At 38.0% G+C, this 14513-nt stretch overlaps 1 protein-coding gene across 1 annotated transcript; it reads left to right on the top strand.

The window, feature by feature from the left end:
• Window positions 1–480: 480 nt before the first annotated feature.
• LOC149147109 (uncharacterized) lies at window positions 481–11030 on the top strand. The gene is made up of 2 exons (XM_089442256.1): window positions 481–1454; window positions 10516–11030. The coding sequence occupies exons 1-2, from the start codon at window positions 1190–1192 to the stop codon at window positions 10833–10835; spliced, it is 585 nt and encodes a 194-aa protein (XP_089298382.1). The 5' UTR covers window positions 481–1189; the 3' UTR covers window positions 10836–11030.
• The last annotated feature ends 3483 nt before the right edge of the window (window positions 11031–14513 follow it).

Below are 14513 nucleotides of genomic sequence, written 5' to 3'. Positions count from 1 at the left end.
GCTCAAGCCAGATTTTTGGTATGGCTCCCACACCAAGTATTATACACCTTGACGTATGACTAGGTAAGTACGCCGCCCATTTCGCATAAGAATTAATCAACCCATTTCCTCATTAATCAGCGATCAATCATCACCGTTGATCAATCTACCAGAAAAATTTATTAATTCGTTGGGAAATATGCACATGCCATCCATACCATGCATGCATGTTGGTGAATCACTAAGACAATCATTGGCTTAGTGACTTGTTTTTAAGACTGGCCAGGAGTCTACCTACGCCTCAAGGTCAACGTCTCAAGGTCTACGTGGAAGGATTGGGAAAATGCCTCTTTGCCATGGTGCTATCCATTAAATGGTCACTAACGGGTGTTGGGAAAATACCAAATACCACATAACATTTTATGCTTTCACATAATTCATCTCTCTTTTTTTTTTAAATCATCCGTGGAGGTTGTTTGGTGGTCATTTTCATGTTATCCATCAGAAAAACTACTCTATCAAAATCTTGCTGTGTCGGAATTCTATCCACACACTCGAGAACCTCATCCACACTGAATTTAGCATGCATCCATTAAAAACACTCTAAAATCTCACTGGAAATAGTGGTCACCAAAACGAAGGAGATTATATGAAAAAAAGGAGATCTTGCAGTTTTGGTTCCAAAGACAGGCAGTTCTTCAATAGGCCTTGATCTGAAACGAAATGTTGTTTACTTCCAATAGGTCTTGATCTGAATCAAATGTTGTATCCTTTCTCGTTGTCAATTATCACAGATTTCCAGTAGGTCTTATCCGAATCAAATGCTGTTTCGTTCCTCGTTGTCAAGTATCACAGATTTCGTCTGTGGGTTCCTCTAAATTTGTATTCTCATCCCCAATGTACGTGTGGCTTGGGGTTTGATCTGAGTATTTACCTGGTTTTTATTTTTTGGGTTATTAGCTTTCGTGGATTTCCTCTCTTGCTTAATACAACAGGCCACTATTTATCCTGCTCGTGGCACATATTCTGATTTGGGTTCTTCAATACGAGTTTTTTTTACCATTTGGATTGTAGGTTTCCTCACTCGGGTCCCTATAAACTCGAGAATTAGCCTGTTTGGGTTCTTGGTTATTGCAGATTTCCTCACCTGCGTCCTAGAGTTGAGGCCGCAGAATTTTTTTTGTACTAATTGTCTATTGTTTGATCTGTAATGGCTTGTGTACTAGAGACAGTGGGTATATCCTCCCCCCTAACAACCTCCAGGCGTTCTTTCTGCACATCCAACTCAGTGGCCCGCGCATCAGTCCTACGAGGCAGGAGGAGCTTCAACAGGAAGAACTTATATCATCTGCCTTCATGCAGAGGATTGAGGATTGAGGGTCAGGACAGCAGGGGTCAGTCTGTTTCCAACAACGAAAAGAGGACGCGTGGCTTCAGGAGCGTTGTCTGTGAGGCACAAGAGACGGTGGCTCAAGGTAGGTATTCATGGAATTGATTGATGGCCGGTGTGCTGTTTTTATATCTTTTCCAATTGTTATTGTTGTTGGTTTTATATTTTTCTGGCATTACCAGATTGTACTGGTTCTATGTGACGGTTTCTGAATTCATATCTTCACAATACTGGTCTTCAAAATTCGATTATTTGGTGTTAGAAATTTTCTTTTGATAAGATAAATTACACTAGAATTACAGAATCCCGGTCTTTGTACTTGCGAATATGGGTTCCCATAAAAAGACCGAACCAGGGGTTTTGACAACTTTTTTCTTGGCCAGTGCGACAAACCAAATTGGCGAAGAAAACATTGCCTTGATCGCGAATTTCAGGACTATTCTTCCCCTGTTTCTAACTTTACCTTTATGCCCCTTACAGGCATAACCTTGTGTAATCGTCCGGGCTTGATTAATACTTACCATCAAAGCCCGTTTTTGGCAAAATAGCTCTCTGCCTAATAACATGGAAACTTACCTTTCACTGCTGAACGCACAGATCTAAAAGAAGCAAAGCTAGAACAGAAAATTTGCAACATTTACAGACCTATCATGACCAGTTTCCCATGGTGCTGAATAACGATGTCCCTTATGTTGTTTGTTCGGCCTGATGGAGTGGCATCTCTTGAAATAGTAAGCCGGTAGACCAGGAGAATGAAATCTCTGCGAAGGGCATGCTGCTCCTCTTGGATTGCCTTACAAGCTCGTATAATTTTTTCCTTTTTTTATTATATTGTACAGGCATGATTCCAATGCCCAGAAATACATGTAGCCAGTTATAGTACAGAATCAGAGGTTATGGAAGCCTCTGTTAACTTGCCTATATCTGCACTTCTGTCCTCCCCAAACCAAAACTGTAACCACAAACCTGCTAAAATATATGGCTTGCAGCTGAGGAGGATGGTTGATTTTTCAGGTGTAGGGATTGTCTGCATGGGCTGACTCAATTCTGACTGTGACTGGGTTTCCCAGGGCTCCTGGTTGCTGCTGTCTTTTTCCTCCATGGTCAGCCTAGAACTGTCTCAGGAATTGGACTTGAAACCCTGGTCTTGGTAGTCACTGCCTCCATGTGCTCCAGTCTTTCATTGAGGCACATGCTTTCTTGTTCCAATTCCTTAATTTGCTCCAATGTTTTTTGTGCATAATTATCCAGTTCGGATTTAAATATCAATACGATACACGTAAAAACAGAAGAAAAAAATCCAGTAAAAATTTGGCACTATACACCCAACTGTTACAAAATACTCCTCGATGTTCTGGGCTGCCCGTGTGCTACACTGATGCAGTCAATGAGTTTTTCTCCCTGGTTCAAGAGGACTGGGAAATCTTCTCAAATTGCATCATGATGGGGATCGATTATTGCAATATTGATCTTCAATGCAGAATTCCTAGTAAGTATGTGTCATCAGCTCGATACACATTCCCCGTCGCTCCTGAGTTCTACCAATTGATTGATCCAGTGAAGTGTTTGGATTGCATCAGTGACAGTGGTTCATCACTGGCAATGTTGTGAGAAGTTCACTGAAACGTATAATTTAGGGGATGTGTGGCAGGATCATTGGTAGTAGGGATGTGTGGCAGGACCTTCAAGGACGTTAGGTTTGGAGTTGTTTTTTTCTGAAAAATTAGCTGGTAAAATCTCGAAAATTACGTTCTTGCTATTTGAAACCTTCAACTCCTAACTTTGCCTAATGTTTTTCAACAAAACCATCCAAGTTTGTTTTCAGAACCCATTTGTAGACCATAAAATTTTTATCTCCTGGTCATTGTACAAAGCTGTAATGATAATCCGGAGACTACGTTTTGGTTCTTAGTCTCAAAAAGACTCAATCCTGCTCGTGTAATTATAACCTGGAGACTACGTTTTGGTTTTTAGCCTAAACAAGTTTCAATCCTACTCTAGGATTATCTTCAGGAGTGAAAAACTCACCAAGAAAGAAAGTGTTTTAGTCCAAATATTAATAATCATCACTTGCCACACAGACCAGCTGACCTTAGTTAATAGATAAACCATTAATGTTGGGTAATATTCCTTCGTGAGTTTTTCAGAATGTGAGCCAAAGACTTCACTTAGCTTTTGAATATCATTCACGGTTGATATTATTAGGATGTAATTCAATTTCCAGGGTTTCCCCTATTTTTCTTTTGGTGTAATTTCCTTATATTTCACAATGATTTTTGCACATATGCTACATTCTTAGAAAGGTACGTCATAATAATCGTGAAGCTGACTGTTCTTGTTCGCTGTGACGATCGAGTTGTGGACCATTGTGATTAGAATAGAAACCATCTTGACCATGCTTTATGGAAATTAAAGAAACTAGGAGCTAGCATTACAGTAAAAGTGAAGTAAGCTTGAGTAAAACACTTTACTAGCAAATTTAAATCTAAGGGATATCATTTTAGTCAAGTTGAATTTGAATAAGCATATTATTTTAGTGGGTCCTTTGCACTTTGAGCCCACTAATTCGCAAGTGCTGGAATAAATCTATTAAAGAAAGGAATGGTAACCATGCCACCGGAAATAACAAAGTTCGATGGTTGATGAAGCATAACTTGGATTAACGAAATTGAAAAATATTTTGAGAATGGTTGACAATGAGTGAATTAAAATCGCCTCAAATTATCTAGAAGGTCTGGCCCATGATTTGTTCATATGGTTTGAGGAACGGAGTACATTGTTGATAAATTGGCCACTATTTGTTTTGAATTTTTCTATATGTGTCGGCAATCGAGGAACATGAACTAAGGAACTATCAACAATGTGCCATGGCTTGAAAATGTATTCTTATTTTGAATTTGCATGAGCTTTCTTCTCTTGACAAGCACAACAGAATATCCTTGAGTTTATTGGCTGTTACAGGTTGTGGGGAGAGACTTTGAGGTCATGTGCCTTGTTCTATCTTTGCCCAAGCACCTTTTGACTCATCATATAGGTTAAGATCAAAGGTGTGAAGGAGTAATGTTGGTTTGAAGGAGGAAGGTGAACTATGAATTGGAGAATCTCCCATTAATGAGGGAACACTCTCTAACTTGTTGGAGGCTCAAAGCATGATTTGTGGCAAGGAAAGGGAGTTAAGGAGCACAAGAGAAAAATTCCCTACTTGGAAGGGTGCCATGTGGGACTACAATTGCACTTGGCATGGTCAAAGGCCCACTTAATGTTGAATTCCCTCCTGAAGGAGGTGGCTAGGGCATGCTGAAGGCAAGAAGGATTGAGGAATACCCTAATGGAGGGGCTTCTACGCTTTTGGAGATGTATTTGACTCTTTGAATACACCTTCCTAGCTCATTTAAATAGGGTTGAGTTCCTTGTTGAAAGATCAAGATTTATAACTAACACTTGGAAAGACTGAGGGCCTTCAATGCATCCTAAGTTTCTTGAGAGGACTCTGCATTTTGCGCATGGGGAAAGAAGCCTTTTTGAGAGGTCTTTGCATCCCCAAGCAAGGGTGCTTAGGGCATTCTTGAGGACAAAAACCCTGAACTGAGACATTGATTAGATTAGACAAAATTTCCATGACTCAAATGTAATGGCTCAGCACCTTGGCAAGCTTACGACAAAGTCAAAATCAAATTTCTTTGACCTTCTATAAGCAAAACAATATCAAGTGGATTTGCTTCTTGAGGAGCTCCCAAACTGCCACTTCTCTTTGAATGGAAGAGTCCGCAATGTAAATGTCCTGGAGAGACATCTCTCTCTCCAGACAAGAACAAAATGGGAACTTAACTGGATGGATAACAAAATGTACTGGATGTGGATGGTGTTTTGGATCAGTGTTGCACGAAATGGCCCCCCCCGCCCCCAGATCAAAAGCCAGATTCACGGCCTATCTGGACCTGGAACTGTAGATCAGGCCAGAAAAAATGATTCCTAGTATGTGGGAACTGTTCGGCCTGATCCGTAGTTCCGTACGTCCGAGCGGCAACTCCGAGGCCAGATCACTCGTGGATCCTTCGCGGATCGGGGCCGACTCCGGGTGGATCCTGAGTAGTTCTGAGGCCCGTGGGCCGATTTCGCGGGTCCGACCCACTAAATTCTTTTTTTTTTTGTTGCTTAATTGTGGTTGGGGGTGGGTTTAGCTTGGGTTAGGGAAAAGAATGAGGGGAATACAACTCCTTTTTTCCTCTCATTTCCTCACTCTTGTATTTTTGGAGAGCTTGGAGAAGAGAGGAGAAAGCAAGGAGAAGAGAGCTTGGAGAAGAGAGACTTGAGGAGAGCTTGGAGGAGTGAAGAAGGAGGAGCTAGGAGCAGTGAAGGAGGAGGAGCTTGGAGGAGTAAAGAAGGGCTTCCATCTACAAGAGCTAAAGAGGTAAGTGCAAACCCCAAACTCCCTCATTTTTCTGTCATTGTTTTTAGTATTTTTTTCTCCTCCCGCTCCTACTCTTTCCCATTCTTTCTTCTTGCTCATGTAATTGCAGGTTGTGCACCACCTATATTCATATTCCAAGATGGTATTCTTTTGCCTTCTATGTATCATTCCACTTTGGTTTTCATGATGGCAAGGGGGAGTAGGAATAGAGGAGAAAAAGAACAAGAGGATAGTGGTCCCCATATGAGTGACCCAATGTATGATGAGGAGGAAGGGTTTGAAGAGGAAGGGGATGAACCTGAAGAGAACATTGAAACACTAGAGGGGAAAGCTGCATTGACACCCTTGTGGAACTATGTGACCAAACTTGAAGGGGGAAAAGGTGGTGGAAGCTACAAGTTTTTGTGCCCTCATGGTTGTCATGGAGGAAAACCATATAGTGGTTCATATACCCGTGTGAGGAGGCATCTTTGTGGGGTGTTGGACAGTGATGAAAAAAAGGGTTGTGGGAATACAAATTTGCCTAAATGTTTCAACTGAACAAAGAAGAAAATACATCCAAATAGAGGAGGTTGCACAACAAAAAAACAAGAAACAAAAAACTCAGTCTGAATCAAGTGCAACCTCTAGATTTGGTAGCTCATTCTCATGGTACATTTGGAACCTTTGGAAGTAGAAGAACAATAGGAGATTTCTTGAAAGTTGCTAGGATGGATGATGTGGATGGAAAGATAGTCCGATTTCTTTGTGCTTGCGGTGTACCATTCAATGCGCTTTGCTCTCCCTATTGGCATGATATGGTTAAGGCCATCAATGAAGCCCCAAAAGGATACAAGAGCCCCAACTATGAGAAAGCTAGAACAATGTTATTAGAAAGAGAAAAGGCAAAGGTTCAAAAAGCTTTGACACCTTTTACAAATGAGTGGGTGGATTGTGGGGTATCCATTGTATAAGATGGGTGGACAAATATTAGAAACCAACATTTGATAAATGTTCTTAGTGTTTCTGCTAGTGGTGCAGTATTTATTACATGTCATGACTCCTCTATTAGTGCAACTTCCCAAAACATTGCAGATCTCCTATTGTGATCAATCAAAGATGTTGGTCCTAATAATGTGGTGCAAGTGATCACTGATAATGCAGCAATTATAAGGCAACAGGAAAAATTATTGAGCATACTTATCCACACATCTTTTGGTCTGGGTGCTTGTTGCACACATTGAACCTTTTGATGCATGATATTGTGAAGCATAAAGAATGTGGATGGATTAATGAGCTTTACAAGAGAGGGAAGCAACTCATTAAATTTATCACAGGGCATACAAACGTAAATTACTTTTATGGCACTTACTCCAAGTTGTAGTTGCTTAAACTTGCAAAAACAAGATTTTCAAGTTATTATTTCACCTTTAGGCGGCTAGTGAAGGTGATACAAGCTTTAACTAATATGGTGACCTCCGAATCATGGAAGGAAATTAACACTGATAGAGGTGGTGCTAATATAGCCAATGACACTATTCTTGACATGTTCTTTTGGTCACAGATTAAATATGTTTTGCAATTCACCAAACCAATTTATTACATGATCAAGTTTCCAGATTCAGATTGACCAATAATTGGGGAGGTGTACGAGCAAATGGATAGCATATTGGGGTAGATTAAAGACATTGTTGAGCCTAGAGATATTACCTTGTACAATTATACTTGTGCAAAGTTGGAAAAACGATGGGATATGCTAAACGTTCCAATGCATGCCTTAGCATATGTTCTGACACCTAAATACTATCATCCATCATGGCTTTCAACACTAGCACCTGGTGGGGGGGAGCAGGAGAAAACCACACCTAGATCCAGAGGTTCTATCTGGTTATATGAGAGCATTGGATAAATTAGTCCCTGATGAGGAGGAGGCTGCCATGGTACGAAAACAATTGAGCAACTATACGCTTAGTATTGGTCCATTTGGGAGCATGCATGCAATTAGAGATTGAGAGAATTTTTCTTTTCTTGAGTGGTGGAACATGCATGGAGGTGCTACTTTACTTCTACAAACTTTGGCATTGGGAGTGCTATCATAGGTGGTAAACACTTCTTCTGCAGAGAGGTGTTGGAGCTCTTATTCTTTCATCCACAGTGTTAAAAGGAACAAGTTAAATTTAGATCGGGTAGAGAGCTTGGTTTATGTTCACTACAACTTGCGATTGTTGTCCCATTACTGTGATGTTGCAAAGACTAATAAAGACCTTAAGGTTTGAGACAAATCCATACGAGCCCAATTTGGAGGATGGAGTGTTGCGATTAGAGCAATTAGAGGATGCTCTTATCCAGGATGATGATGATCGAGTTGAGATGACACCCCCATCCGGTCCCTTGGTTTCTAGGTTCCATGCTTCAACAACAACAACAGGGGCTTCATATTAATCAGTTCCACAGTCATTGCCACAACTTCTAGAGCCACCATTTTCTTCATTGCCACCACATGGAGGCTCATGTCCTGTTCGTGGTGGAAGGAGGAGAGATTAGTAGATATATTCACAGTTTACTACTTTTGTCATAGATTAGACTTGTAGACTCCTATTGTGAATTTGAACTTTTTTGTCTTACTCTTCCTAGTTCAGTGTGTACTTGAGTCTTGGTGGTGGCCAAGTGGCCTATTTTGTAAACATTATTATTTGAATTTTGGACATGATTCATGTTGACAGTTGCTCACTTGCTAGATAAGTTACTTGAATGTTTGATGATTTTATCTTCTAAATGTTTTATGTTTTATGATATGCTTAAAAATTTGATGTATGTTTGTAATTGCTAGAATCTAGATGGTTGATGCTCGAATAATTAATCATTGATGTACAATGGAATCATGGATGCCATATCTATCTTGATTTATGTAAAAGTAGACATGTTTTCATGTCTTCTACAACTAATTTGGTATTTGGGATGTTTTTTTGATATAAATGCAATATATATATATATATATATATATATATATATATATATATATATATATATAGTAGATGCTTCCGAGACGTTCACTTCCTAGATTTTTGGGAATTGACGCTTCCACGCCCCCACTTCCAAAAAACATCCCTGCTTCCAAAAAATGTCCCCGCTTCGTGAAACGTCGTTTTGGATATACAAAACAACGTTCAAATTTTAAAGTTAACATTTCAGATATACAAATTTTTGAAAAGTCTTGCTATCAGATTAATTTGAAAGGCTAAGAATGAATGAACAAAAGGCCCTAATAATCACCTGTCCTAACTTAATCAAGATTTTACTGCATGTACTGGACATATCTTTTCTCTTTCCTCTTTTATGGGATCTGATTATATCACTAGGATTGAAAAACCAAACAGACATGCAAATATTGACATTAAAGATACTGATACAATATACTGTGTGCACTTGTAAGAGCATCAACCTGATAGTCAACCAACGGCAGACAATATCTATTATCCATTAGATCAAAACTGATTTGTTCTATAGACAGACATAAAATTGGAAGTTAGAACATATCAAAATCTTTTATTTTTTATTAAACCGGGTTTCAGATTTTATTCATCAAGAGTGAGATGGATCTACCTGAAAATCACTAAATTGCTACATGTTATCCCTTAGACCAAACCCTATTTATTCTATGGCCAGAAATAAATGGGAATGCTTCAATATTAAAATCTTTTATTTTACTAATTCATTTTAAGGTTCTATTAATTAAAAGGACAGCATCATAGTAGCACCCAAACTGCTTTGCAGAGATTTTTCCCATTTCATGTAGATTTTGTTCCTGTTTCACGATGCTTTGTTCTGGGTCAAACATCAGTGTTCATGAAACAACCATAGATTGCGTGGACGGCTTTTTCTGAGTCTCGTAATATCCAAATCCTTTGAATTGAAAGTAGGTTTAATTGAGGTTTATAGAAAGATGTCGGGTTGTGTTTTTGGTGTAATAATTTTTTTGGCTTCAATATACTAAATTGCATCTTAGATGAAATATAATAAATTAATGCCATTATCCAAATTTTATAGTCAAAAGAATTAAGTACCAGAGGATGTCAAAATCCACTTTGCTTTTTTTTTCTTTTTCTTTTAAACATGTAACCAAGCACTCCACCCACCAACCTATGAGCAAGGGTAAGATATTCCTCCTGGTGTGAGCCATGATCAATTGCCTCATGAAGAGCAAACATGTCACAAGTGGTATTTGAACCTGGGCAAGTAGGATAACAAATTCTTCATTTGAATCATCCAAGCTAGACCCTATTGATAGATACACTCCGCTTTTATCTCATACATGGTTATATTAGTATAAGAAAGTATTATGCATCAATGGCAACACTGAGTTTCTACAATCAGAAGTACCTCAATAAAATAACTTACCTAGTGCCTACCCTAACAAATAAAGCTGGTTGTACACTGATAGTAAATTTTGTTTGAAGTAATTTTCTTTCTTTGGTTGTACTTGAAAGAAATAATAGAAAGATTTAGAATACAGTGACTTTTTTTTTGTCCATTAATATTTCAGTTCTTTGAATTAGATTGAATTCGGTGTACTAGCAAATGATCCTATTAAAGGCCTATTTTTAGATGTTACGATGGTTGCACCTTTCACTATCAAAAAGGAGGCACAACCTCTGGGGATAATTACCATCATTTCTCAGTGTTAACATAGTCTTGTCATTGGTGATTGTTATACACTTGTAGAACTCTTGTTGACATTTTATCTCTTGTACTGCAGTTAAGGATGTCAATGATGGGACATGGAAGAGTCTTGTCTTGGACAGTGAGATTCCTGTGCTTGTTGACTTTTGGGCACCATGGTGTGGACCTTGTCGAATGATAGAACCCTTGATAGATGAACTTGCAAAGCAGTATTCTGGAAAGATAAGATGCTTTAAACTCAACACCGATGAAAGTCCACGTATTGCAACTGAATATGGCATCAGGAGCATTCCAACTGTCATGCTATTTAAGAATGGAGAGAAAAAAGACACTGTAATTGGAGCTGTGCCCAAGACTACTTTAACTGCAAGCATTGAAAAATACGTGGAGTGGTAGAAAGTTAGAATTTGGAAGATATTTTTCTTGAAATAAGCCCTATTTATTATCTTGGCACTGGAATTATCATGGCTGGATGTACTTTTGCAAAAGGATGCCTGAAGAGATTGGCGGTATTTTTGTATATATATTTAGGTCAATTCTGTATTGTTATTTGCTATAAAATAAAATGCCCTGTAGAGTAATATAGTTGAATTTTCCTTTTATTCTATACATTTGTAGCTATTAATACAGTTGTATACACACTAAACCGTTTACACATGATTCGTTTACTGACGCTTTTAAGCACAGGCTCGTTGATAAGAGACTGGACTAATGAATGGAGAGGTGAGAAATCCGTCAGATTTTTTGTTATATGCAGGTCATTCTTTGCATTCAGTTTGCCACTGAATCCCAGCATTTTGTCAAAGTCTTCAAGCGTTTTTTGAATCGACCTAAAGTGCTTCATCAGCATTTCAAGATAAGTTTCTGGCTTGCAAAACTGAAAACCCTCAAGCATCTTCGTTGACTTCGTATTATTTGCTTGGCTTTCTTATATGCTTGTATGAATAATACCTATGTTGCACTGGTTTTCCGGACAAGGGAACAGTGGGGATGGGGAACATGCCTTCAGGATTGCCAGAGCATACACCCAAATTTTGCAGGGGATAACGAGTTGGGGACGGTAATAATAATAATAATTCAAAATTCACCATAAACCCTTATACTTCAAGTTTATATATATCCTTAGAAAAGAAACTGTAATTCCATTTACAGATGAGTGAAAATTACATTCTTTAGATATACAAACGATGTGTAGTCAGATATCCAAAGATACCAAAAAGGGAAGCACTTGTGAGAACTCGAAGAAAAGACAAAGCGCTTATATATATATATATATATATATGAAAAATTTAACATTTATTATAAATACCTATAGCTGCTTGAAGTTTATAAGCATAATAAGCTATATTATAGGGTATTTTGCACAACCCTTACTCTTGTCAATTTTGAAAAAGCTTGAGCAATTTAAAAGTTTATAAGCATAATAAGCTATGCCATAGAGTATTATGCACAACCCTTACTCTTGTCAATTTTGAAAAAGCTTGAGTAATTTAAAAAAAGGTTGAGTGGCTTTCCATTATTGGCTTGTAAACATAAGTAAAATGCAGTTTAGCTATAGGAAACTCAAGTGCAACCTTTTGCAATTTGCAATAGGATTTGGGAAGGGTCTATGAGATCGCAGTGTCTCTGTAGCAGCTTTTCTTACTCGTATTTCTTCTTAATGATTGTTATGTTAAAACATGTGAGGCATTCCCTTCGCAATAGGTCTTGCAAACTTTACAACGGTTTTGAAAACCTCTATAAATCAATTTAGTTTTGTAAAGAGATTAAATTTATAGTTCAGATTAAGTCATTGAATAAGAATTTTTTAAACATTTTGTATGCAAACTTGGTCACTGCTATTTGATTGTTTTCATAATGATTGAGGTTAGGATGGTGGAACCACTGAACTTGAATGTTTATTTTAACCTATGTACAATATGTAAAAACTAAGATAACTTGAAAAATGAGAACAAGAGCAATAACCACAAAGATCAACGCCTTGAAATGTTGCATCTTCTGTTTTCTTGACATGGAGGCTTTGCTTATTGTAATGTTGTCATTGAAAATACAATATTTAAATCACTAGAAACTCAAATTAAAGCCATCATACAAAACCCATGTTTCCAGTTGAAACTTGTACTAAAAATTTAGATTCAATGTAGTACAAAAATAATGGATGGGAAAATTGATTACATTGTCCAATCATAAATGTCCATAATTGCCAGTCAAAACTGAAGATACATGCCTGAAATATCCATGAAATCTGCTCAATATGTCTCTGAAATCTGCCAGAACATCCTTGAAACATATCTGAAACACCCCTAAAATTTGCTCGGAGTGTTTTGGGGATGTTTCCTAAAGGTACCCAAGCAGGGTATGTGGATTTTCTTTTTAGGGGAACAGGTCCTTGTGCAACATAGAATAATACTATTATTTTAAGTCCTTGTAAACAGCTTTTGGTTTGTATGATGCCATTTCCCCTCATTTATAATGCAGCAGCTACATAGTTCAATTTCCTTGGGTTTTATCTTTCTATTGCTTAATGTGTTTGATTGTGATTTGTTCTTCATTATCCTTATCTTCACTAGGAAGGGATTGATTGCATTTTTGGTTGGCAAATGGCCCTTTGTTATTGAAGTGGGCTCTACCTTTGGTGTAACTATCCATGATCCTAGACTTGCAACTATCCTTGTTCGTTCAGATACACTTTCTATGATAGGTTGCCTATAGTTACTTAATTAGAGATATAACCTGATAGCATAACAATTGGGCACATTAACATGCACACATATTGTTAGATCTTAGACTTATGTGATCCATATTGCAAGTGAGGATGTCTTTCAGATTAATCACATTGTTAAGGTTTGATCATATTCGGATAAATCACATCATTAGGATTTGGTCAATATGACCAAATTCTAATGATGTGATTAATCCGAAAGACATCCTCACATGCAAACATATTCTAGAGGGGCTTAAGTCAGTTTTTTTTAAAGAAATCCCACTTGATTAATCACATGACCACAAATTTCTTGACTATAAAAATGACATGTATTAAGGATAAGATAGGGGCGGGCCTGGGTTAGTGATATGTACATGTAGAACATCACCTTTTGGTGTCATAAATTCAACCCCTATCTCTAAGCCGCCATGGCTACCTCAATGTGCTAGGTAAAACTTGTAGGAATGAAACATGGTCAACAATGTTCACCTTGAAGAAAATGTGGGGGTGGGTTTGGGTCCATAATATGTACATGTGGGATGCCACGTCCTAGTGTCACAAGTTCAACCCCTACCTCAGGGGCCTCTACAAATTTAGTTGAGGCACTGGGAAATGTTGTTGGAGTGTGGGATTGGAACCTTGACCACTAGCGTGAAACTCCTTTCTCCCCACCCTTGGTCCCAAGCTAGTTGGGTACTAGGTAAGGATTGTATTTAAAGCAAATTCTATTTCCATTTTTAAGAATGACCCTATTCTATGGGGATGGGGATGGTTGTTTTGACATCATTGTTTTTGGAGAATTGTAGTGATAAATTTTCATATTTTTATAATCATTTTTTTGAATAAAAAATTATGCTTAATAACTCTTTTTTCCAATTTTAAAAGCAATTCCATAATTGAGCTACTTCATGGTTATTGGTAGATAGTGGTTCTTATCCAAATTTTCTAGGGTTTTTATTTAGGACATAGGGCATGACCCAAAGGGCTTGCATGTTTATATACCGTGTCAAACACTAGGCATGCTAGGACACTTGTCAAATGTGTCTGACATGTGCTCTTGCTATGTCTTGATGTTTTGGGCATCGATGTATGGAGCACATATGAGAATTTGCACACTTTGAAGAAGAGAAGGCTTGGGCAGTCCAAAGCAAAGACACTAATTTATGTGCATTCCAACTTTCATCTTATTTGAAGGATGAGTGGTTGAAGGGAAAGACAAAGATGTGAGATGTATTTCTAACGATATGAATTTAGACAACTACATTGAGTTGGCATTGGTCGACTTGAATGTTAATGAATTAGTTTTGTAGAGTTGGTCACTTTTGAAGATGGTGATCCTTTCGAGGGGTCATCCTCTATACCAATAGTAA

Source organism: Pinus tabuliformis, chromosome 9 (genome assembly GCF_031772625.1).
Source record: "Pinus tabuliformis cultivar Carrire ecotype Pingquan chromosome 9, CPIR1, whole genome shotgun sequence".
In the NCBI taxonomy this organism is placed as follows: domain Eukaryota; kingdom Viridiplantae; phylum Streptophyta; class Pinopsida; order Pinales; family Pinaceae; genus Pinus; species Pinus tabuliformis.
Note: the sequence above shows the minus strand (reverse complement) of the source record. Positions and strands in the feature narration are given on the sequence as shown.

What these genes read in the sequence shown, in the direction of transcription:
- LOC149147109 (XM_089442256.1), top strand. Translation starts at nt 1,190, where the DNA reads ATGGCTTGTGTACTAGAGACAGTGGGTATATCCTCCCCCCTAACAACC. An exon ending in ACAAGAGACGGTGGCTCAAG is followed by an intron (nt 1,455 to 10,515) that starts GTAGGTATTCAT and finishes CTTGTACTGCAG; the next exon opens with TTAAGGATGTCAATGATGGG.